This window comes from Pempheris klunzingeri, chromosome 10 (assembly GCF_042242105.1).
Source record: "Pempheris klunzingeri isolate RE-2024b chromosome 10, fPemKlu1.hap1, whole genome shotgun sequence".
Taxonomy (NCBI): domain Eukaryota; kingdom Metazoa; phylum Chordata; class Actinopteri; order Acropomatiformes; family Pempheridae; genus Pempheris; species Pempheris klunzingeri.
This window is the reverse complement of record NC_092021.1, coordinates 26,196,185-26,222,912: the sequence shown is the minus strand read 5'-3', so window position 1 is coordinate 26,222,912 and position 26,728 is coordinate 26,196,185. Positions and strand designations below refer to the sequence as shown.

Below are 26,728 nucleotides of genomic sequence, written 5' to 3'. Positions count from 1 at the left end.
ACAGAGAGGACCCACTAACCTCCAAAGTAAAAGTTGCCTCTGGATTCCAGTTGTTCCCACAGATCTGTAGTGGAGGACGGCTCACTGTCCACAGTCAGCGTGAGCTGAAGGTTCCTCGTGTCCAGACTCACAGAGTGCCACAGCCCATCGCTGACTCTGTGACCTGAAGAAGAACATTTCACTTTGAGCTTCAGTTAAACATCTTAGCGGCCCAGAGAGATTTGTTGAGTCCATTTTTCTGGAAACCTGGAAGCTTTGAAGGATTTCTACGACTACTCTGTGGTTGATCTGAGTGCTGCAGCCCGCAGTGTTTTCTCAGCAGCTCCCAGCATCTGTATGAAGAGGGCAGCACGCAGCAGCGCCCACAGGAGAACAGGGTACTTCATTATTCAGTGCACCTGTGTTTGGACTTACTGAAAAATACACTTCTGATACAATTTTAATTTTCTAATAGCTGCAAGAGACACAAGCTGTGAGCCTCCTCCTCCATCACTCCGAGCCTCCAAACAAAAACCTCTCCCTCCCCCGCGCTGTCAGTTATCGAGAAAATTCTTACTGCATATTTTATCACTTTGAAAAAGTTACTGTGTAAATGACGAGGAATGACTGACACTAGTTTTCCTCCTGCTTGTTTGTCATTGTTAACAAATACGATGGTGCATTAACACCAGGGGTGTAAATACGTCTACACTGAACATCTCAGGGGGGGAAATGTACTTTTTACTGCACTGCAGTTTTTTTTACTGCACTAGTTCTTCTTTAAAAACTTCTAAAGAACATATGAAATACAATGCATACGTAGTTATACCCTCAATATACAAAATGTAAATATAAACCTAAGCAGGTATACTGTACATTGTGTACATGCTATTAGATAATCTAAACCATCTACCTCATGTACACACACACACACACACACACACATATATACACACATATGCACACTAAGTAATTGTCTTCTTGTGTATTCTGTCTTCTTTTGTGTGTTGTACATTGAGAGCAATGAAAAACCGGACTCAGACTCCTTGTATGTGCACACATACTTGGCCAATAAAGCTGATGCGGATTCTACTGGCAGGGTAGGACCTCATAAAGGCTGGGGCTGTGTGCTTTTTGGGGGCGTTCACGGCGTAACAAGACAATTTAGAAACAGTCTGAACTCAGTCTCCCCCCCCAAAAAAAACAAGTCTCCATTTAACTCCTGCTTGTAGCAAAGTTAAAAAAGGATGGGTATTTTTAGCTTCCCCACACATAATCACCCTGATGCTCGTTAGGCAAATTTGCCGAACTCTCTCTGAATACGAAATGGCTCCAGTTTTCTCATTGTGCTCTTTCATCCAACTTTTGTCCCTCAAGTGCCAAAGCTCCCCCCTCTGCTCAAACAGATGAAACCTGATCTTTACTTTTTAAACAATTAAGCCAGCACTGAACCCACTCCGTCTTTATTAAAACACAAAGTATTAAACCAGCTCAGCTTGATCCACAAACCATTTCTTTGAATTGACGGCTAATCTCTGAGAGCTGTGGCTTTCAAGAGGACGACGCCACGATGGCAGCTGTGGATGGAAATCACCGAGCCACACCTTCATCCTGACCGTGCTGCTCCCACACTAAATTAGCACCCAAGCTGAGCCGTGCTGTGGCTCGGGAGCTCAGACGGGTCAACACAGTCATGCACGGTGCACACTGAGACTTCTTTTAGTTCGTTTTAAGTCAGATGTGTCCAGGCTCTTGGGAAAACTGGAGAATTTCACTAGCAATCCAATGATGCCTTTCGCTTACAGCACAACCTTTTGTCCCAGAAGACTGAGAGTGCCATGGGCGTTTTCTCCACTCCATTGACTGTTTCATGGAATAAGCAGTGTAGCCGCGAGGGACTGCTGGTGAGCATCAGTGGGAGTTTCCGTTCCCCTGCTTTCAGCTCGTATATGTCTCATCATCTCCGTGCTGTCCCGCTGCTGACCAAGCTTGAAGTGTCAAAGTACAATCTAGGACACAGAGCTGATGCAGCTTTATATCACATCAGCGATCTGTGATTCTCATCAGTTAAGAAAAATAAAACGCTTGAAAAACACACTTTTGCGTGTAGCTGCTGCACCGAGCTGCACTGCCAGCTGCCTCAAGTCCTTCACAACCCCGACCGGCAGCAGCAGAGTGATGTGATGTAGTTCCTTTGCTGCAGACACCTGTGTAGCTTTTGCTTTGTTTGTAACACAAAGATGTTTGCTTGTGTGAAAAGTGCTGCTGTACTGTTGGTGCACATCATTTGTGGGCTGAACAGAAGAAGATGCAGATCAATATTCTTTCCACATTAATGCTCTTGTCTGCTCGGCTCAAGTGCAGCACTCTATCAAACGGGGCCGGGTGCATCGCGACGAAGCTTTCAAACAATGAGGTGATGCTTCTAGTAAAAGTGGACTGTGAAGGATGTTAACTTTACAAAAAGTCACCACTTTGCCGACACCTGCAGCTTGGTGTAATAATCGCACTGCGACGCCGCAGCGCTACATTTGACATTGCCACGAGGCATGTGATATGGGTGATACTGTTGTACCTTGGGAGGAAAGTGGTGAGAAAGAAGTGAATGGTGATGAAAAATTCTATTAACTTTTAATTAAATCACTTCTTCCCTCCTTTCTGGGTGTTCACAGAGCCAACTACAGCAGCTAGCACGCTTTTTTTTTTGACTTAAAATAACCCGACGCAGCACGCTCATGTTTACTGACCCAGCCCAACGGCTTCCTCTGCTTGGACCTCACACTTATCACGAAGAACATTTCCAGATTAGTCCTTTCTTTTAGTCCCGTATGAATGAAATTATGGAATTTACTCCTTCCCCCCATTCGTGCACAGTAATCTGCATTGTGCACATACTCCCAGGCTGCATCCCCGGGGTTATCTCTCGCTATGTTTCAAATGTTACTGACCTCAGTGCTGAGTGGTTAGATGAGCCTCCTGATTCTGTAACCAAGATGCTATCGGAGCTCTGGCTCGATAATAATTTCAGTTGTGACCTCCAAAGATCCACCCACGACGGAAGAAAACATGAATGAGAAGTGGGAATATCAACAGATAAAAACCTCAAATTCATATCGAACTAAAATCACCTTTTTGCTCTGTTTTAATTCATTTGCAGTGAAACTTTTACTTGCTTTAGTTTGTTTTTGCAGACAACAAGAGGACTCCAGGTCACACTCCTCATGTGCTGCAGCTCTAGGCCTGATAGTCCCTTGTGCAGAGAGGTAATTTAATGCAGCTTGAGGAAAATTTCTTGAAAGAGAATATTGCCACTCAGCTGCACGCCTTCTCCATCTATATTTCCCTGCAGCCCACCACACGCTGAAATCCTGGCTTCCACAAACAATCACGTTATCTGCGTTATATTTGCTAAGCAAACCCATACAGGAGGAGTGAGAAATATTGGTTGACAACTATTTCCAAGAAAAAGAAAATTTTACGTTTATTGAGGGCAAAAGTGTCGAAGGTAAGTCAGATGAAATGTGTTGTGCGAGGCAACATTCTCTGTCTCTGCGTCGTGGATTAGGGCAGCACTGTCTTTTTGTCTACTTTGTCTCAGTCGAGTGAAGCTCACAAACAAACCAGAAGCCAGGAGGAGTCGGTGAAGTCCACACTGCAAACAGAGCGCTTTGGGGCCAGCGAGCTCATGTGGATGTGTGCGAGCTCATGTGGATGTGTGATTCCCTCATCAAGTTTAAGGTTTTAGGTCTTCGATTAAGTTCATGATTACATTCCAGCCCGGATGTATTTGTGGTTCCTTCATCAGATTTATTTTCCTCACAGGGTTTTTTTTAAATTAATGCAGAAAATGAATCTGTGGTTTGGAAAAGGGGCCCTGTGGAGTTCTCTCAAAGTCAAACAAAAGTTATCTTTACAATCAGTATTCATCCAAGAATTGTGTTGATTTTGTTTCCAGATGAAACATTTGCAAAGCAGATTTTGTTTTTAGATTATTCAAATTTCAAATACGGTCCTGCTCACGCTCTTCTCCTTCGCTGTGTTTGCCAGCACATCTCGGTGTGCTGCTGTCACCTGGAGATTAGTGGGACAGCGTGAAACCATTAGCAGGAGAGTGTGTCGCATCTCCAACACGTGAATGCTGGTGGATCCTCTTACAGGAGAAACACGGCAGCCCGCTCACAGAGAAGCCCCCCCACAGCACCGCAAGAGGAATCCTTCTCTAAACACAATCTTTAATATTTCTGCTGTAAATCTTAAAGATCTGCACAGGTTTCTGTTTGATGCCTCAGATGAAAAGTTAAAAAGTGCACTGAATCCACTTACTGTATAATATGCACCAAATGGGTGATTATCATGATGATCTATTGACAATAGAGCTTTTTTCTTTTCACCCTAAAACATGAGGCAAAAGCTCTTGGTGTGTGGGAGAGAATGAAGTCCTCACATTTCCAGTGATTCACCACTCCACGTGTGTTTGGTGTATCTGTGGCCTGTGGACTCACCAGCAGAGACGTCAGATTTCTGTGCTCCTGAGCTGTGGAGGGTCAGGTACAGCCGGCTGTTGCTGATCTGCAGCTGCAGCCTCTGCGGCTCCGGGTTCAGCTGCACCGAGAGCAGCAGCCCGTCCGGGTTCCACGTCCTGAACTGGAAGCGAACAGAGAAACCCCCTGTGGCAGATGCTGCTGACGGAAGCGACAGGAAGCTGCTGCTGGAGCTCAGAAAAGTGCAGGCCACCAGCTGGGGCTGCGAACAGGAGAAGGTCACATTGCCCTGGAGGATGACAAACCCAAGGACACAGATTTACACGTGTCTTCAGCTACATGTTGGGGCGAGTGGGTCTCATAGGAAATTAATTGTGATATGGCAGCAGATAAATGTCATGTTGGCATGCACAAAAAGGGAACAGATGGTTAAAGAACCATCAGCAAAACCTTAACCTGACCCAACCAAATACATTAAATGTAACCTTTCACCAGTTTAACCGAGTATTTGTCCTGAGAATCAGCAGTAATCTCAGATGACAATATTAATTCCTAATAATGATACAAAGGGCATGCCACATGTCGTAGCACACAGTATTTTGCAGTGCATTTCTATTATGAGTTATTATAAGTATTTCTTAATATTTGTTTCTTGCACCAGTGCATCAAATTGGTATATTACCAACATTCCAAGGCAAAATCCTCGTGATGTGAAAACATATTCAGCAGTGAACCTGATTGTGATTGACTGAATAAAAAGCAATAAAAAAGGAAATTAAAGAAATATTTTGACATTTTGGGAATCATGCTTATTTGTTTCTTGCCAAGAGTTAGACGTGGAGATCGATACTTCCCTCAGAGAGGAATCTACCTTCTCCGCTAATTCTTAGAAAAAATAAGCGAATCTCTCAGTTATTCCTTTAAGCAAAACAAAAGCACGAGATAAATCCATGACATGGATTTGTTCCGAACCACTATGTCGGAGCAGCCGAGATAAAAAACATTTAAGTTTTCAGTTTAATTCTGTGCAGGGCAGAGGGTGTGTGAGCTCCTCTCAAACACAGCCTGCTGGTGTCTGCTCAGGTCAGAGTCCTATCAGTCCCAGTGCCTGCAGGGCAGCACAGCGCAATCACAGCTCTTTGACTCTCAATGTGATTCCCTCCCATCAACCAAGGGAGATTGTCCCATTGAAATTCCATCATACAGCTTCCATCATGACAGTCCCTCTGCCTCTGTTGTCAGTAAAGGCCTTTTAATGCAGCAATCAGCCTTTAGAGGCAGAGGGTGTCGCGACGAGATGGGGCTCGCGGCTCTTTGGCCGACCACTCTGATATGTGAGGGTGGCTGACTCTCCAAATGAATCCATTCACACACTTGGACTTAATGATACAGCCGTTAGGACAACAATGGTGTCATGATTGTTTTCAGGCTGTTCTCCCCTCGCAGAGTCTGCAGAGCCTTAAACCTGACTAATCAAATATCGTCACCAATCAGCAGGGAAGAAACTGTGAAAACTCACAGGCAGGAGAAATAAAGGTGAAGCATCCATGTAGCTACACGAGCTGCGTGGCCTCGGAGCTCGCTGGCTCGGCCATATTAATCCACGGAGAAATATTTCAACACTGACTGACATTCATTATCCTGCCCAGGCTCAGTCACCTCCGGCCAAGGGGGGCAGAAACAGGGGGTCCAAAGGGCTACTCTTAATTTAACGCTCATGCACACAGGTGAAACCTACCTACACACACACACACACACACACACACACACACACACACACACACACCTCTCCCACTTTTTAATTTAATCTCCCTCTGGCACCTCGAGAGTGACATTTGTGACTGGTGTAAAATATCACAACAACCACATGACAACATGACAAAATACCTGCAAATGTATTGACATTCCCATCAGCCTTAGCTGCACGGTGTGTATTGTTGCCGCTGCTGTGAACATGGTGAACATCAGTATGTTAGCACTGGGACCATGTTAGCATGTTAGCATGCTGATGGCACCGCTGGGCCTGAATACTGAGTCTGAAACCTGTGTGTTATTTCTTATAGTTTTTGCTAGTGTTCATATGATTAAGTTTAATTTAATAAAAAATATGTTGGAATTGAAAATGGAATGGAATATCAACTGAGCCCGGATGATTCTACAATAATAAAAAGTACATTTACAGACAGCCTGCAGCTTGCAAGCTGCATTTAAATATCCTCCTGCATATATAAGATATTTGAAATATTGTCCTCAGAGATTCAGTTTGTTGTTAAGCACTCGCACGGCACCAGCCATCCTCGGTCAACACAATTCAGATCATGAATAAATAAATACTTAAATTGCAACTCCAAACCCACCATGCTAAAACTGTGAATAAATTAAATATCTGGATTGCACCTGGCCCATGTTAATAATCATATGCTGCTTTTATTTAACACCCAGTCACTTTCTTTGTGTCATGTCTCCTAAAGAGACTTGACCTTTTGAGAAAAACACTTCTATATGTGTTTCATATCGGGGGGACGCACTGTGTATGAATCCATTCAACCCAGACAGACACTCCAGCGTGAGCTCAGCTCCAACACTCTGCTGCTCAGCCAGAAAAGGACACTGCATTGCACATATTGCAATTAGGACAAGATTATATGCAATTTTACTTGACTCCTGTAAATATGCTCTCCACTTTGTCTCTTTAAATATCATTACATCTGTTTCTTTCCCTAATAGAGATGATTTGCTCTGTGAGATTGCTTTTAAATAGCGAAGTGCTTTCTCACATCTCTGTGGCTTCTAAATGCAGTAAATCTGCTTTTGGAAAAGAAGCACAGTGACTGTATCATTTGTCTTTTGCACAGAATCATCCTGGATCTACAGCCGAAGCTTTTTCCTCATCTGGTCGTATTCATCTTTGTCAGTAACCAAGAGGTCCCTACACTGGCCAGTGTTGGTGCCACAGATGTATATGTCTGTGTGTACGTCGCTGTTAAGTAGAAATAACTTAGAAACTCACCACGCTGTGTATCTGTGGCTTGCGTCTCTTGGCCAGGTCTATGATGTTGATCCCGTTGTAGTAGAGGTTTTCCATGCAGCCGTGGAAGTTCTTCCTCAGGAAGGTGCCAGGTTTACCAGGCAGCGGGATGCCTCCAAAACTCAGCTTTGACGGAGGAAAGGAAACAGAAGAGGCAGAGCGGCTCATCATGAATCAAATCCACACGCTGTTCTGTATGTTGCTGCACATTAAATCATCACCACTGTAAACACAATCGTAGAATACACGGCCAGTTAGTGCGTGAACGTCTGTGCCAGCGATTCAGCAAGTGAGAAAACAACATCCAAACACACACTGCAGTGACTAAACAGATACAGTGTGTGCACTTTGATTCTGCGGCTGTTTTTCATGGTTTGTTTTTCAAATGGAAATCTTAACACTGCAGCAGTTTGGGACCTTTTCAACAAGCAGACTGGTCCTTCAAACGGCGTTTCCAATTTTGGTGTGGAAGCACTCGGCTGGCCGGCACACAGCCCTGACCTCAACCCGGTCGGACACCTTTGGGATGAACTGGAACTGTGACAGCGAGCCAGACCTTATCGCTCAACACCAGTGTTGGACCTCACTAATGCTCTTGTGTCTGAATGAGAGCAAATCCCTGCAGCCGGTTCCAAAGTGTTTTTGAAAGCCTTCCCAGAAGAGCGGAGGCTGTTACAGCAGCAGATTAATGCCCATTTTGGAAGAGAGGGCAAATATGTATGTTGTTTTTCAAAATTGGCTGCAACTGTGCAAATGTAGGCAACTATGACTGGACAGTTTCTGTCTGGGGGATCAGTTTAGAGAATCAGTTTGTGGGCTTCTAAATGGCAGTAAGGGCATATTTCACATTCGCTTTCACAAGAATATAGTTGGAACGTGTTTAGAATATTGAAACGAGGATAAAAAACAGAGATGAAAATTGCAAATAATTCCTGTTTTTTGTGGCTTAAAGCAAAATGACCAATTTTCCAGAGCACACAGTCTTGTTATTCCTTTAAGGCAACACAAATACTTTGCTATCATTCATTATGGAGACCTCTCCCAATCATGTCCCTCCCCAAAGGGCTGACGTGCACTAGTCTCTGTTTACTATGTTGCTCCTAGGCGTATGACTAACACTTATTACTGTGGTTGTCTCGGCCTCCCTGGATGCATTCGCTAAGTGCTTAACACTCACATTTACAAAGCCGCTCTCGCTATCTCACCTCCAATTTATGTAATTGAATCATCTCATGGACTCACCTCATAGTCCACCTCCAGCGAGTGTCCTTCTCCTTTGGTTTGAAAGTGCTGTGTGTGGGAGTCCACTGTGAGGTTAACCTGCTTGTTGAAGCGCTCTATGTGAACAGAGTGCCAGTGCTGGTCATCCAGCAGACTGCCCACGGTGACGGCAACACGACCGCTGCTGAACCTCAGCCTGCTGTCATCTGAGGAAGCACAAAGGAAGAGGAAACACACAGTGAGAGGCTTTACGTCTTCCACACTGAGCCTGCAGACACACACACACACACACACAGTAATCAAGTTACTGTTGAAGTCGTTTATCAATTAAAAATGAAAAGCTTCAAACTAAATAAGGCCAGTTGAACCCATGACTTTGGTCTGTGGTGTGTTGTGGAAAAAGTCATTACTGGCTTCACGTCCTCTCAGTCAAGCAGTGATTCTCAAGATCACCACGGAGACACACGTTCACTGAGGAATATGAAATAGAGTTTGAAGAGATCGGTGTGGAAGGCACAGCTCACCTAAATTGAGGTAGAGGTCCAGTCTTCCTCTGTGCAGCTCCAGGGTGATGTAATCTCCTCTCTGCCCCTCTCCGTGCAGTAAAACCCCCTCGGCCTGATGGCTCTTGAACCGCAGAGAGATCACATCCTTCACCGTCGACATGGACTTCTGGTTGAACCGATATAGCAAAGAGCTTCTGCCGTCAAAATCTGCTACGTACGACTCTAAAAGGGAACCAGAGTGAGAGAAATGTTCTAAATGCTTGTTGCTATTGGCCTTTTCTGAAGATCACAGTCTGACAAACAGCTCTCCTGAGACTGGACCAATCTTTTTCATTAAAGGAAGGCTTGACAACAAAACACAGACTGCACTGAAAATGTTTATATTGTTACAACTGTTTTTAATCTTTTATTGCTTGTTTTTTTAACGAGCTCAAGTTTTTAAACTCTTATTTTGAAGTATTAGCAAATTATTTTTGCTTTTCACAGGCACACTAACCCAAATTTGGATTATTTTTAAAATCAAATACACAAACACCAGACAATTTAGGTGTAACAACTGCATACTACTACCACCACTAGTACGACTAGTACTAGTACTAGTACTACTAATACTAGTGGTACTACCATTACTACTACAAATGCTCCATGGCTGTTGGAGTGTTGGAGTGACAGATTTCTTGCTGATAGAAATTCTCTTTAATTTCATGGAAACTAAACTTGAATCACCGTCAAATCTGGTAGATAAGCCTGGCAAACTATGTTGATGTGGTGGGAGAAAAATGTGTGCTGATACTCAGGAGGCTACTTCAGGAAGATATATATTGATTATCTTCAGATAAATCCATTTCGATTTACATTTAGTAGCTGATTAAGAGTAAAAGCAGTGGGAAGAGATTTTGGGCACGTGTGCTCCTAGCAGGATTTAGTGAGGGTGGTATTGATACTCGGGGGATCGATCCGCCCCCTCCTTGAGACAAGCCATTTCATTTATGGCATTACATAGCTGCTGGCTGCAATAGTATTAAATTCAGCTTAATACACCACGATAATCCATTCTGCACTACAGGTATCAAAACAATCAAACAATTAAAAATGTAATTAAATAGCAGTGGCTGTCAGAACAGTCTACCCACGTCGAGTCAATGGCAAATAAGTGCACAGGTTAATCAGTCAGTCTTTATACAGTCTGCAGCTCTGTTAATCACTGTTTGGTTCTTTTACAGTAATCTGAGTGAGGCAGGGGGGGGAGGGGGGGTGCTGTACTCAGCCATGAGGGTGTGTCTGTTTATTCTACTCGTTTCCTCCCCCAAACCAGCCGCCCCCCCATCAATACGCAGAGAATGTCTATCTCTATTACAGCCTCCCTGTTTCACTCCGCTCATTCATATACAATTGATCTGAGGCAGTCGTGGAGAATACACCAGTTAATAGCGTGGGGGCAGTCTCTGTGTCACCTCTGTATAATTCAGCTTCAGACAGACGCTGCTGCATAGATTACAGCACAGGGAGATGCATGTGTGGCCCGCCTGCGTCTCCTTCTCGGTCTGGCTTGGTTCTGTTACCGGTTCCGACCGAACACATCCGGACCAGCGGAGGAACAGCGAGCACACGAGGCAGCGTTAGTTTTATACCTGCTTGTCCAACATTAGTACACCTCGGTGCTGCGTGGTGGCTGGGCGTCATAAAACTGTGGGATATTCTGAGTGTGTTTCACGCTGCATTAATTCACTGTCTCATCTAGTTAGTGCTGCTTCACAGTGATGGGAGAGATGTGTCTGTGAATCCCCATTACATGTACTTTATTGGGGATTACTCAGGATATAAATGTTGGCGTGAGTCTGAACAGCGTTTCGGTCTCTCATCCTCTGTGTGCAGTCACTGAGGCCCAAGTTTGCTTTTGCATTTCATTACAATTATTCATCAAATGAATCATTTTAATGATTAAATCGTTTATGACTATTATTCCCAAGTAATATAGATGAATTATCTTATTTCTTTCATTATCTTAAGATAAATAACAGCCAAGCATTGAGGGCAACACACACTGGCAGCATGTGATGCATCTTAACACACCTGTAGCCACACACACACACACACACACACACCTGCAGTGTCTTGGCATATATCATCATCACGGCTGATTTCTAGCAGGACTGGCACATCCTGGCTACTCTACCATGACTGCTTCTTCTGTCTGTGCAGCACAGGTACATCTGGTATCTGTTTCACTAGTTGCCAGTGTGTGTTGCACCTTATGAGCTTAGCTTCACCTTAGTCAGTGTTCCTGTGTCCATTGTGTGGGACTTCTGGTGCCACGGCAAGTGTTGGTGTGAGCTGTGCATAAACAACATCAACATTAGTGCCAGTGATGTAATGTTCTAAGCTCTACTGGCCAATCTTCCCACCCTGCATATGTAAAATAATAATATCACCTTTCATGGCAAAAAGATGATGTCGCTGTTAGCTGCACTAGCATTTTGCTAACTGTCTTGATCCACTGACTTTAGGGAGGATTTAATTCAGCTTTTATTCTGGAGGAATGATGAGTGTGAGGAAATCACTGTGCATCTATGTTTAACACCCTGGCTGTCAAGTTTTTAAAATTTGTCATTCCACTGTTCTCCGGTGTATCAACCGGCATGTTAAAACTAAGTAAAGATAAAGTAGTGCTCATAATGCTCCATCAGGAGTGTCGCTGCAGAGCCTGATGTATAAATCAGCAAATCCTGCCAGGTGTTTCAGCTCCAGAGGTTTGACGTGTGCGGTGAGTGCTTTCACAGTGTGCCATTAAGTGCCGAGTGGATTACTCACTGTAGGAGCAGCCGTACACCTCCACTCTGAGGCCCATCCAGCCACTGGGGTTCCAGTCCAGGGGAACGAAACGCAGGAAACGCGTTCTGACGGGGTGGGACAGCTTGTTCTGGACAACGGCCTCCGAATTCACATTACCGACAAATCTCTGCAGGACCACAGAGGGACAGAGAGAGTGGTTAATGTGGCAGCATCACATACATAACTTACATAACCTGCACTGAGAAACAACAAATGACCTCAGATCCTAAATGAATAGTATAGTAATAATGTTATCACCAGAGTAGGAACGTCTTTTTTAGCTGAATACTTGAAATATAATAAAATCAAATCTAAATACTTGAATAACAGAGACAGCGGCAAAATGCTGACGAGGCAAATCCAAGGGCATGTCTTCTTCCTCTCCTTGAACATACTATTTGATGTAAAGTGATAAGAATCATAGTGTGGTGTGGAAATATGAGAATATCCGTTCAAACGGGTCCATGTGAGATGGAGGAAGAATCACCACAGAGGAAGCCGGGGGCAAAGTAATGGTTTGCGTATTGTGTTTTCTCCCTGCAGAGCTAAAAGCAAATGCCTCTGAGCACCATTGTGAGATGTCGTTCCATTTTTTTTCTCCTCTACTTTCAGTGTGCACCTGCCAAAGCCAGGGGACATGACCGGAGAGAAGAGGAGTGAGAGATGGAGACACAAGCAAAGACAAACAATCACACCTCTTCAATGACTGATTACCAGCTTCTTCATAACCGATTCTAGGCAGGTGACACATCCAATCAATAAGCACTTGTGCTATAAGGACCAAAACATATAGATCACCGGCAGTGGAGCTCCAGGGTTTTGGAAATAGTTCAACAGAGACAGACAAGGCCAATAATTCAGCTCTTAGCAACCACAGAAACACAATGACCAGCGGCACAAATGACCGCCCGATGCATTAACTGTCGAACGCTGCAAAGCAGAAGCATCATTAAATGTACCAGGATGCTGCTTCTTGGTAGATAATCAAGCCAACAGTGTGACTGTTCAGGCTGTTATTGTGATTTATGCCACTGCTTTCCCAGTTTGAGCCATTGACCGAGTGAAGCCTTGTGGCTTAAAATGCATACAAGCTCGGCTTATTTACACACACACAGTAATTCACGTCTGCACAGGAGGGATTAACAAATGCCACTGGGGCTTACACATTTGGTCAAAGCAAATGCATTACTTTAGCGATGCACACAGCCTCTAGAGCAAACCAAGTCAGAGAAACACGTTTGAGAAAAAACGAGACATGCATATTCACAAATGTGAGCTTTGGAGACGCTTTCAGACAACAATATCTAATATAGTGTTTTATTGGGAATCAGGCTGATGAAAACAAGCGCCTGTGCTTGTCAGACAGGGCTGCAGCCATGACCTTGTTCTTTCCAGGCTTTGTGTAAGACACTGCATTACAGCAGTACATGATTATGTGATTGCTCTGCATTCAAGACTTATAATCACAAGCTCCTAAAATTACTTAGTGCTTCTTTATGACATGTTCACTTAAAATCTTCTTCATCAGGACTGTGTGGGTGTGGTTGGACCTCATTCGGCAGACAGTGCTGCCAACAAACGTCTCAGGTGAAACAGCCAAATCTGAAAGCACGCAATAAAAAAATCAAGGTATTCACTTGATGTACGCTACGTGTTTGAAACTCTTGTTTTTGTTCTAATCACCATCCCTGTCTTTCCACTTGTCTCCCAGCTGAACGTCTGGAAAATCTAATGAACCAAATAAACTCTGATTGAAGCTGCAGTGCAGCCTTTCTAACTATCCATTAGCTACCAGCACTCAGACACGTCAGCAGGAGCCATTAGTATTCAGCAGCAACACCACTACAAGAAGGCCTCTGAGACTGTCCTGAACTATGACGTTTGTTTTTTTTCCCCTTTGGAAAGTCTCGTGGCGGAGCATCCTGTGAGTGCAGCTGGGAGATGAGGTAAAGTCTCTGAATAAGGGCCTGAGGGCGCCAAAAGTTTTCCAGAGGTCCAGAAGAGCGAGGTCGGCCCTTATCTACATAAACAGTCCTAACCCCACAGTGACTTCATTATTTCTATTTATGTTTCTGTCACTGTGGAACAGTCTCCATCCCCCATTCATTAAGACTCTTTGCTCTTCCTCTCCAGTGATGAGCTCCCTTGTGTCAGTTTTCCTTTCTGTTGCATACAACGCAGGCACATAAGTTTATTTTAATCAATGCACTGGGGGATAAATCCTGCCGCCGGCAATAAAGACGCTACCATTCCAAAAGGTCATTGGCCAGTTAAACAGCCTTGGGGAGCACATAGTGAAGAGATAGCTATGAGTCCGTGACCTTGCCACGAGTGAAAATACTACAGCAAACCCTAACTGCCATTCATTCAGCCAGAAGTCCCCTGACTGGGATCAACAAGGCCTCAGATATTTCTTCAATAGCTCAGCTATTAGTGGGGGGGCTTAGGTATTTCACGTTGCCAATAAAATAGATCTACTGCAGTTACATTTTGCATTTGTATATTTAGTAACATCGAGGTAATGTCAAGGATTTTGTTTTGATGTAAAGCCAGAGTCTACAGGCGTGCTAGCAGCCCAGTGGAGCTACATGTTAACATGTGGCCGCTGTCCTGACTGTGGATTGTTGAGGAGGAACAGCCAATAGTTGGCCTTGACTGTTGGATGCACAGTCTGGCCAAACGTATTATAATTCAGCCTCTTGGGACCTTAAACATCATTCCCACAGCTGCGGAGATATTTCACTCCAAACCTACAAATGTGGAGCTCATGGTGGTGTTAGAAGAGGAGTCAGCTGATCACCAAGGTCAGGAGGCTTCGTCTTGTGGAAATCTGTGCAAACTTCCAGTAGTGGTCGGATATCTCACCCTGCACGTGGCGTTCCCATCCCTAGAGCCACACTGATGGAGCCCAGAGCTCCAGCGACTAATAACGATGTGAATTTGCTGTGAGAAATAAAATATCACGAGTCCAATCTGAGCTGTTTTTTCATTATATTAAAGAAGTAATTGGGAGCAGAAAATTACTCCGATAAAAAGACAAATTAGCACTCATGCAAATACCTTTTAGTCTTTGTTAGATCTCATCTACCTGAACAGTTAACAAGCATGAAAATTAATGTTTAAAATTTGCCCTTAAGGAGGAGAATTTTTTTCAAATATGTATTCATGGCTGCATTAAAAGAAAGAGATTTTTAAATACGTCTTTTCAAGGATAATGAAGGCAATCTGGACCCCTGCTAGAATCCTCTCCTCTTCCCACATATGAATATTTGCAAAGAGCATCCAGCTAATTCGCCATGGAGTAGATTGCAAATATTAAACAGGGAATTAGGTTAAAGCAGGATTTAAAACAGGGGATCTGCCATTTTTAAAGATTTGACTTTAAAAGCACCATCAATCACAAGCCTATTTTTTCACAGGAGGAAAGACATTCAAGAGTAAACCTTTTTAACTAAGCTGTTCTTTTGAGTTTCACAGCATACGAGGTGATAAAAGTCCACATTTCATCTCCTCATAGCTTGCAGACATAAGTCATTCTCACAGATTTTTGTTCCCCTGGCTTTCACTAATTAGGTTATTATTGGCTTGTAGAGGAGTGCCATCCTGTTGTTTCACACGTTCCTCCTGTGAAACAAAAAGCTTTGCTCAGAACACTCCCACAGACGGCCAGGAAGAGACGCTGACGTCAATACCGCTACTGAGATCAGAAGAAAGACTGTCCAGTGAATCATTTAAAGGAGGAAGGTAAAAAGAAGGAGAGGTAAAGTGTTGGCATGGGAAGGAGATGTTACATGTATGTTCTGCTGTTGTATTTGTCACAGTGTATATGTGATTTAATATACATGTGATTTAATATACATGTGATGTGATTTAATATATATATGTGATTTAATACATGTGATTTAATATACATGTGATTTAATATAGACTTAAGACTTTTCTTTATTGATCCCCATAGGGGGAAATTCACATGTTACAGCAGCAACAATAGAAAAAGAGTAAAGACAACAACAGTAGAAAATAAGCAATAGCAAATAAATACATATGTGATTTAATGTATATGTGATTTAATATGTGATTTAATGTATATGTGATTTAATGTGTGTTTACTTGTTTGTCAGTGTCTTAGCACCCAGTGGGGGGGCTTAAGGATGAAGATGTCAGTGGGGCTGTAATTCCTCCCAACACTTTGATCCAGAACAAGATATGTTTAGAGATACTCTCCAGATCTGGAATGGATATCAGCGATCCTCAGAGGTGGGCTGCCATTGATTTCCGAGACTCTGGCTTTTTCTTAAGAGGCATCATTATGGAGAAATTTGCCCCAAAACAAACCTGAAAAAGCTTTTCTCCAGAGAATAAACAGATTTAAATGAGCCCACTGATCTCTCTGTAGTGTCATCCTCGTTACAAACTTAATGATTAGAGATGGGAGCCATGAACCGGTTCCACTTGACAACTGGGCCCAAACTGTCCGGTCCATTGGATTCATATGTAACCGAGCTAATCAATTCCCTTATCAATGCTGACAGTGCAAAACAACAACAGCCTAGCGTCCAGACAGGAGGGAAGAGTCCAAAGCCTGGCTTCATTTCACACAGACGGACAACAACAGTGGTGCTTCTGATGTCTGTAAAATGATCATTTCCAGAGAGGATATAGACGGGGGCTATCTGTAAGGTGCATATGGTGAGTGAGCGCAGAGGGAGGGTAAATAGAGTTGAATATAAATTAAATAAAGTTTAGCAGTAAGTTTACAGTTTGTTGGGAATAAAAGCTGCAGCTCCCCAACAACAACAACAACAACAACGTAAAGCTCCACATGTGTTATTTTGCTTAGCGCTGAAGCAGGAAGCTGAGCAGAGACACCAGCAACATGCTTAAACATCAGTGTCACTGCTTCCCAACCGAGCAGCACATCCGTTACCAAGGGGAGATATCTGATGTCCTAATAACATTAGAGCCACGCAGGCAGGCTCAGCAAGGGCTCCAGTTTTTTAACTTAGAAAACCTCCATGACAACGAATGCTGTGCAAATAGCCTATTCTCTCATTTCATCTATTCCAGAGGAGGACAGACTGATGCCTTGATGCTGAAAACCTGTGTTCACCCACACAGAAAAAATAATCAGGAATCAATGAGGGAATCAATGATGGTATTAGTTTCAATAAAATGTGATCAATTCCCATCATCATTAATGTTACAGTATATTATGGTGTCCATCACCAGGACTATTGGCTGAACCATCAGCGTTTCATCTTCACGGCCAGCCCAGAGGGATTGTGGGTCTTTAGCCCAGTTTTTATTCAGCTAATTTTGCCATGAAGCTAATTTGGCTCAGCATTAGCTCAGAGTGGCTACCAGCTAGCACTCATGTCGGCAGCTGCTGCTCGCTCATTAGTCCCCCCCCCCCTCCGGTTCAGCTTCTGGCTGAGAGCCGCTACCTTTGAGCTTCACCAGTTCAAATGCCAGACGGATGTGAGCATCAGCGAGGTCTTGGTGGAAGCTTTAGTTCGTCTGCTTGGGTGTGAGCTTCATCAGAAAACACACACTAATTGGCTGCTTTTATTCCTGCACCGTCTTTAAATCCTAGTTCACACAAACAGCAAAGAGAGTGGGGGGGGGGGCTTTAAATTGTCTGTGTGAGTCTGACTTCAATACACATTATTAAATACAGTCACGCCTCATTTTAACGGCGGTTAGGTTTTGGGGGATGATGCCTGTTTGGACTGGGATGATGTGGCACCGTGTCCTGTGGTTTAGGGTTTAACATGGAATTATTCCACCATGTAAGTCTCTTACAAAGGGTGATCGCTGCAGGTCACGCTGGGCATCTCTTGACATAATGTTGGCTTCTCATCGCACGGCAGCGTTGCTCCCCTGTGCTGCGAGCTGCTTATCATAATATTCTAATAATTCAATCACTGCACAACACATAAAGGAGACGCCTCAGTGAACTTCACTCTGCAAATACCTCATTTTATTTGCAGAAAAGCAAACACTTCTATTTCTTTTCTTGGCACCGATTCCAAACTGAATTATGTTACTTTGTTCTTGTTTACACAAACAAATGAACCTCTAGTTAAATATCTAGAAAGACGAGGAGATTCTGCAACGCTTTTACCAGATGGTTGATGGGAATCTGCAACATTCAGTATCTTGTGTGAGGCGTCAGCAGACTGAGCCGCTGCTTAAGGCCCTTCGGCCATCTGTGGCCCCGGAAATGGGCAATTAACACGTATGAGAAGCTCTGCTATTAAGTGTGTTGATGTGGCAGCATTTGTTGCTGAATGTATAATCTATTTCTCCTGAAGTTGACTGTTGGACATCACAGTTGCATCTCATAGTTAACTAGTTGTTTCTGTGGCGCTGATACTTAAACTACCCGTCTAAAGCTCTGTGTAAGACGACTTCCTGTTGTTAAAGAAGGTTACAAGGTGTTGATTTTCCAGCCTTGGATGAAGACACATTCAGTGTGCTGATGGCGGTGACAGAGCTTCTGACTGGTCCTTAAAGGAGTTAGCTCTGCCTCAGAGCCACAGCCGTCTTACTCAACCCCATAATGTTGCATTTCATCTCTAATTCCAGTTGATAATGCTTTTTTAAGGTCATTAAAATTAATTGAAAACACACAGCACTAGACACGACGTTCACCCTCAGATCTCTGGACTCTTTTAATTTCAACACAATGGAGAGAAACACCACTTTGCAGCAGTGACACACCACTGGACAACTACACACTCTGCTAATTGGACTGCCAAGTCACACAAAAACAATTTAACATGTTGTCAGCAGCCGTTGACATAACTGGGGCAAACAGAGTAAAGAATTAATGACATGTGCTAACATACGGCTATTTTCTTAGACCTGGAGTCCTTGTGCAGGCTGCAGGAACAGCTACGCTACACGGAGGACACAAAAAGCAGCACAATAGCCGTGTTGACAGCAGACACTTCCTACACCTTAAAATGTGTCACAAAAAGCTGAGAGGATGTGTAATCTGACGTCGTAGCACCATTTCATTAATAGACTGGCCCACGGAGGACAGAGTATGAGAAACACACGATGCCTCCTGTGACAGAAGGCTGGAAGTCATTTTTACTGTTTGTGTCTTACAATAAAAATCCTGCCAAAAAGATTCTACACTCTATAACACACAGTCCTCAGCGCTCACAGCATCAGCTGGCCCTGTTGTTTGCTCTCTCTTTGGGAATGAATAGAGCAACATTTTGGGGAAAAACGCGCCTTTGCTTTCTTGCCGAGAGTAAGACAAGAAGATCAATAAGCGACCACTGCCATGTGTGTGTGTGTAAAATATGGAGCTGGACGGGGAGCTAATTAGTCACTGGAAGCAGGGGCAAACAGCTCTCGTGGCTCGACAAGAACTAGTTCCCACACAAATTGCACGTAAAACCACAATCTGTCATTTTTACATTTATGGATTAAACAAACAAGTTAATTACTGAGCCTTAGAGGCGCCTTGAAGAGAGCCAGGCTAGCCCCCTTCCCTCCGACTCTAGCTCCAGACTTAATGTGCACACATGAGAGCGGTATTGATCGTCTCTTATAGCTCTCAAAAAGTAAGCAAATAAGCATATTTCTCAAAATGTTGACCCATTCCTTTAATCACCAATAACCCAGAATAAGCCTTAGCATTTCCAAACATCCTCATTTCTTTCATGAGAAAACAGAACAAATAAAACTCTGCTGGGCGTCAGATGTAAACAGCAGACACAGATGAATCCACAGTCACTCAGAGAGCCGATGAGATGAAACATCTGCGTGTTAGACTCACCCCCACGCCGTCCTCGTGCCTGTACTGTTTCCAGGTCCGGCCAGTGTCACTGTACAGCAGCAGGTAATTGCTGACCCAGTCCAAGCTGTCATATCGTCCCTGTGTGGCCACAGCCGTCACCTCCATCTGCTCTCGGAGGTCCACCTGGAGCCAGGGCTCCTGGTCGGTCACCATGGGAGACCAGCCTCCCGCTCCTGGAGGGTGGGGGGGCAGGGAAACACAGGCAGGCGGGGGGGGGGGACCCGTTAAACATCGATATTGTCCGTCAGCAGTGGATTGTTGTGGTTTATGCTTGATCGCCACTGGGCTCAGATTGCAAAAGTGTATGAAGTCCTGATGTGTACAGGAGGAGTGTTTGTTCACTGAAGGCTTCAGGGTGGAGCTGCACTCTGTGGACGTCCACAGTGGATTCACGTGAATGTGAACAGCCGGCTTAAAAAAACTCCCAGACAACAGTCATCCTGCTAGTTTAACCTCTGCACAGCCTCTGCTCCACAAGCCTGCTGCCCCCACTTATGTCTGAATTTTAAAACTTACCTTGTTTGCATCCACAGACTGAAGCTCTGACTAAAAGAAGACATGTTGCTCCGTAGGAACGACTTTAAAGTCATCAGCCAGTGGACACACACACACACACACACACACACACACACACACACACCAGCAGTGCCATTCACTCCCTTAAACTGATCTAGGAGCAGATCACTGAACTGCTTAGTGTTAGTTAGAGAGAATCAGTGCTTTAAACACAGCATTGACTATCTGTGGCGGTGGTAATGTGGGGGCCAGCTGTGGGGGCACACTTGTCATTTTGCATTTATGTGGTGAAAGTTTCAGTGAGTCTTCTTGTGTGTTTTCCCTCCGGTTTTGGCTCCGCCCCCTCTCAGGTGATCCTGATGAGCCCCTACTTAAGGGAGGGAGGGGCCTCTCTGCAGATGAAGCAGCCCTCCTGATTGTTTGGGTTTAGTTCATTAGTAACTCTTGTTTAGTTCTTGTTTCTTTAGCGGCTGGAAGTCTGGTGGCTCAGTTTTCTATCACTGTTGTTAGGTTGGGGGGGAGGCTGGCCCAGACTTCCCCCATGCTTTTCTTCTTTTTGGTTAAACCTGGTGATTTGTGTTAACATAACTGGGTGATCCAAATGTTTTTTTTGCTGTGGCTGTAGCAATAGCATACATAAAGAATGCTCAAAGTGCATGTGTTGTTGAGTGCTGTTTATTCACCAGCTGTTTGGTTTTACCTGAAAGTCTGTGTTAAAGTACATTAAGAATCCCATCACAGTAATCAGTTCCTTTCCCTTTATTACTGATTGGGTTTGTAAAACAGCTACACTTTCTTTGTTGGCTCCTCTGGGGTCCAAAGGGGGACTAATGGCCTGTTACAGTGCAGAGAGTTTCCTCCCTGGATTCAATAGAGGCCAGGACTTCCTTATTAGCCTGAACTCTCAATCAAAACATGAAGTCACTTTCTTTGCCAAATAACAGTCACTCTGTTTGTTCCTTTGACGTTTAGTTTGACTCTTGCTTCCAGTAACTACACACAGCCAACCAATCTGTGTCTCAGCTCTTCATAACACTAAAGCAGAGTGCCGTGTGTGGTAAAGTCTCCATATCTCACAGCTCAGTCGTCGGCTTCACTAGCGACCCACGTGGCCGTTATGAAAAAAAGATTCATGTGACTGTTGACGGTCTGCTGCCTCTGAAGCCTCTCTGGTAAGTGCCGGTGCAACATAGTGAATCCATACAAAACCTCCCCTGCCTCGTACTCACCATCTCGTCTGTTGAGCTTGACGTTGTGAGCAGCATAACTGACTGAGGACTGAGAGGAGCTCTGAAAGGATGCATGGGGAAGTGTAGATACCAGGGGACCGTTGCAATTATCTGTGAGAGAAAACAAAAACAAAGCATAAATGATTCAGAGGCCATTAACTTCAAAACTCTTTGGGTTTTTTGTTTTTTATCTTGCTGTGTACACTTCATATATTCCACATGCAAATCTGACTATTAAAAGTGCCATATTTGGATTTATTCAGCTGATGGTAATAACAGAAAATGCGTCCTTGAGTAGTTAAGTTGGTTCAAAGGGCGTTTTGACCTGCCGCTGGTAGAGATTTAAAGCCAGAGCTGGGGAAAATAACAGGGCTGCTTCTCTTATCCACCTCTCAGATACCTCCAAACTGTCTATTAACCCATGAAGTGACCCTTGAAGATGGCACAGAAAACTCTGTGGTTGCTTCAGTGTGCATGTGTGTGGATGAGCGTGTTCCTTTTTAATCCCACAGTGTGAGATTACATCAAATCCAACAGGCAGCGGCAGATTAAGAGTCCAGTGATCTAAACCTGTCAGTCTCATCTTCCTCTGATCCACTCTTGCCATCACAATAAGAGCAGCGAGCTGTACAACAGCAGCCCCTCCACTATTTGGCTTTACTTGAGTGCAGAGCGGCATCAGGCCCGTCTCTGGGAACGTAATGAAAAGTGGCACCAGCCTGATTACAATTATCCCTGTACTCCCTCCATCAGTGTGCAGTTCACTCCTCTGAGTGCGAGAGGCTTTTTGTTTTTGGATGCCATTCTGCTTTGAGTTCAGATGTATTCTGAGCACATCTGGAGTGACAATCGGCCATCCATCTGGTAGACAAGAGCACAGCAGAACTGACAGAGTGATCTCGTTCTCCTTTTGGGCATCCTGCCGAATTTCAACTGACCTGATTTGACTGCTCTCAGATCGCTTGCCAAGAGATTTCTCTAATCCTGATTTCAAGTGTGACTAAAGTGGATCATGCTGTTTTGTCCAAGACTCAAATTATGGCTAAGCTGCAATGCAGTCGCAGATGTTCATCGGGGGAAATGAGAACAGTGGCACGTCAACTTAACACCACTACTAGAACTGGGGTCATTATGCAGGCACAGCACTCTTAATCTGTCAGAAGTCTCCTACATCCTACTTTTGATCCTTGATGATGATAACTCTCACTCTCACTCTCCCCATCTTTCCGATTTGTGTCCATCTGTCTTTTCGTGCACAATGCATCTCCGGGTGAAGCTGACAAACCCTCTCTGATGTGAGGTTACACCTCAAAAGCCCAGATAAATGCCTTGCTCCCTCCCCGCCCACCCTCTCTAACACCATATACGACAGCTTCCAGAAGCTGGAACAAACCATCAATACTTTGATGGTTCAACACGTGTTCTCAAACTGACAGGTGAAGGGAGGTCCTGTGTAAGCACAGAGAAAGTTTCTCCATGTGCATCTTCTAGACCATGTTGTTGTTGACAGAGTTGGTTTTGAGCCCCACGCCTGGCTGTCAGTCAGGAAGACTTATGGATGGAGGATGATTTGTCTGCAAAGCTGCTCCTTGGCCTGTGGGATAACTGAAAATCCCCCGAGGCTGACTCACGATCGCTATGCAAGGCTCAGGGGCTCGAATCTTCTAGCCAAATGAACCCAGACGTGCATCTGAACGCATGGGCATAATCACATGCACACCACTGCTGGCTGAGAGGGAACACTTAATCTTTCTTGAAATCATAAGTACATCAACTGCTGTAGCAAGAGCTTTCAGTTTAAGTCACCAAAGTGCTGGGATGACGTTTTTCTATAAAAACCAAGTGAAGGCCTGCACAGAAGTGTCATGTTGACAGTCTTGGGTCTGCAGCACACCAAAGGTTATCTCTGATTGTGTTCTGTGATAAAAAATAATGTATTAAACAGTAGCGCCGGCACACTCTCCCAGCCTCAAATGTATTTACATCAAACTTGACCTGGTGTCTGCCCCACTGAAAACCAGCGCTGTCTATTAAACACATTTGTAGTTTGCAGTTTCAGTCGAGGATTCGACAAGTGTTATTTTATATTTTTCACATATCTCATAAATTAGCCAATAGTGACGATGCTTTAGTCAGTTTATCGCGGCCTCTTCCCTCTCTGGGGCACTTAACCTTAATCTGATTGGTTCACACTGATAATAATAATAATAATCCCATGGGGGAAATTCAGGTGTTGCAACAGCCAATGTACAGGTATAGAACATTAAAATAACATAATGTTAGTTCACATGCATGTGGTTGTATTTCCAAAAAAGGGCAAGTAATTTAACATTTGTAGTTTTATAGTAAATTTACTCAAATTAAAAGCAAGTAGTGCATTTTGTTGGGGACTATTTCCAGCTGCGGATGAACACACACGTGAGTATTTACAGCAGCAGGACAGTGAACGTGGGATCAACTAAAAATAAACTTTAGTGCTTGCAGTGCATGCATTCACCACGATGATGGAACATGTCACGGTGAGGCTCACTGATGTGTTTTTAATGGTTTTTGGGCAACAATGGAGCTCCACGGCACAGAGCAATAAGCTGCAGTGCATCAGGCTTGTTTCCTTCTTAATGGGATCAGTTCTTTGTTTTTGTTTTTTTTCATGGGATTTTCATGACAATAAGAAACATTGAATATTGCCAGCCTTATCCTTTTAATGCTCTTTGCAGTGTCCTCACACCATTTCACCATCCTTTCATTTTAAAAACTCAAAGGCGTCTCATTCTTAACCATTTATTCCCCGATAAATGACTGCAGACACATTTAGACTGAAGGAGTTTTCACTCTACGGTGGCCTGCTAGATGTTAATCATTTAATCAAAAATCTGTCATTTTTAAGGTCGAGTCTCTAATTAACATACAAATAATCTTCTGAATTCACAGACATCAGTCGTGTGAATTTTAAGTCAGGAGAGTGTGAGATATTTGACTGCCCACACGTCCTCTTTATTCTTAGCTATACATTAAAATCAGTGTTTTAATCGTGGCATCGACTTATTGTACAAACAGACCTTTATCCAATGCTCTCCGCTGCTTATTAGCGAGCGGGTGCACAAAACAGATGCTGCTCTACAAAGAATTCAAACTCAATTATCACAACAAAGCGCCATTTGCAGCACATATGGGCTGAATATTTTAAGTTACAGTTTCAGAGGCATAATCGCACCTGAAGACGGGTACACGCCCAAATCCCAAAAAGCATTTCGCACCAGATATGAGGAAGCCTCAGTTTCCTCTTGGATATCGAGTCTCAGGAAATGTACAAACAGTTGGATATAAAAAAAATGCCAAAGGGATTTCCTAAAAATAGAACATGCAATAGAGATACTGTAGGCAAAGGGTAGAGCGGAGTAGAGCAGACTTCTCAATCTGACCTGATCCGCTTCTGCGGGTGGATCAAACCCATGTGATTAAAGTTACAGCTGCAAAATCAGGGAGCAGCTCGCACACATCGCTCAAAGAGCAATCCAGTGATGTATAAATCAAGAAAACCAAGCAGTTGTGACATCAGCACGTCTCAGCAGCCTGTAAGTGTGTTTATTATGGGACTTATCATCGCTTTACTAATATGTTACGGACTGACAATTAACTTCTGACTCATTCTAATTAATTATAGTAAGTGATTTTCATTGATAAACATTATGTAGAACTGCACTATTTGTACTGTACTTTAGTAAATCCATTTTATGCAGACTCATAGTAGAAGTTACTGATTATTATTTTTTTTTACATAGAAATATTTTACATAGAAAATATATAATAATCATTAAATATATATAATACACATATTTATGTCCAAATTAAAAGTGCTTGTTTTTTAACAAAATGCATTCAAATGTGCCAATAATCTTAAAGGCTTTTAATAATAAAGTTTATGTTTTTTATGTCGGCTTATTTTGTTTTACATCCATAATAACACATTTCTGTCTCTTTAACAATTAATCCATTTTTTTTTCCAATCGGAAGATCAATCATTCATTAATTCATACAGAGCGCTCCAATAAGATCAATTAATAACCCAGTTCTGCCCGGTGGCCCTGTGAACACAGGACAATAAAAACAAAAGCATCTAAACGACCTGCAAACCTGCTAATAAAGAGACAATCGACCTATTTGAATAAATCATTACTCTACAAATAATCAAACGCCTGTCACACATTAGCACAGCCTACGTTTTCAGACGGCAACATTATTATGACATGATCTGAAAAGAAGCTTCATTAACATACAGTAGCTATGAAATAGACTGTTAATGAGGAAGGCAATTCATCAGAGTTGTCGTCTATTAACGATCTGTGGGCGAAAATATTTTGACTAATGTGTCAGCAACACAGAAACCTGCAGGCCTGATTATTAAAAGCAGGATATTAGCTACTTATGTTTAGGACGCTGATGCTAACTGTGCTGTCTTTATAGACGTGTTCTGCTATCAGGCAATAAAACACTTCAAACCATACACATAGCACCTCGTTTTTTTTTTTTTTAGAGAAGCCATCAACCCCACAAGAGCAAAGGCCGTCTGTTGGAGAGTGCATAAGTTCAGTCAACACAGACCACAGAGTCAATAATATCAAAGGGTACAGCGATAGTATCTGGTAACAGAGGAGCCTCAGACCTCTGTGTGGTATCGATAAAGCTTCATATGATACCTTGCATGGACTAACAGGCTTTGGGGCTCAGTGACCTCTGCTCAGCGATGGCCTGCGTAGAGCCGAGGTATCGTTTGACAATTAGTCCCAAACGCTGGCTGAATTCAAGGAAGCACACATCAATACTAATGACGGAGAAGCGCCTGGATCGCTGTAGCACTTCATTTCTCTGCACACTGCATACTGTAATCTAAAGGGACCTATAAGCATTTACAGGCAGCCTGCGGGATGTTTTTACTGGGCTATCGACAGCTTTAGTGATTATACACATCTCGTCTGCCAAACATTAATTATTCAACGCTCATTCAGGAATGTAGTGAAACAAGATTTGAGTTGATTTTCTGTAGGATTGCTGAGACAATTTTAAAACACCAGCGTGGCAAAGACCAGGAAATAAGAGGATAATACCTTGTTAACAAAGGG

At 43.5% G+C, this 26,728-nt stretch overlaps 1 protein-coding gene across 1 annotated transcript in view; it reads right to left on the bottom strand.

The window, feature by feature from the left end:
- LOC139208700 (contactin-associated protein-like 5) overlaps nt 1-22,849 on the bottom strand; it is a 52,391-nt gene extending 29,542 nt beyond the window's left edge. Inside the window, exons 1-9 of the mRNA XM_070838428.1 lie at nt 22,816-22,849; nt 21,609-21,719; nt 19,843-20,036; nt 12,027-12,174; nt 9,234-9,437; nt 8,731-8,915; nt 7,471-7,614; nt 4,482-4,749; nt 20-163 (exon numbers count right to left, since the gene is read on the bottom strand). Of these exons, the coding sequence (XP_070694529.1) occupies nt 20-163; nt 4,482-4,749; nt 7,471-7,614; nt 8,731-8,915; nt 9,234-9,437; nt 12,027-12,174; nt 19,843-20,036; nt 21,609-21,719; nt 22,816-22,849 (1,432 nt within the window). The remainder of the gene's footprint in view (nt 1-19; nt 164-4,481; nt 4,750-7,470; nt 7,615-8,730; nt 8,916-9,233; nt 9,438-12,026; nt 12,175-19,842; nt 20,037-21,608; nt 21,720-22,815) is intronic.
- Between the last annotated feature and the right edge of the window lie 3,879 nt (nt 22,850-26,728).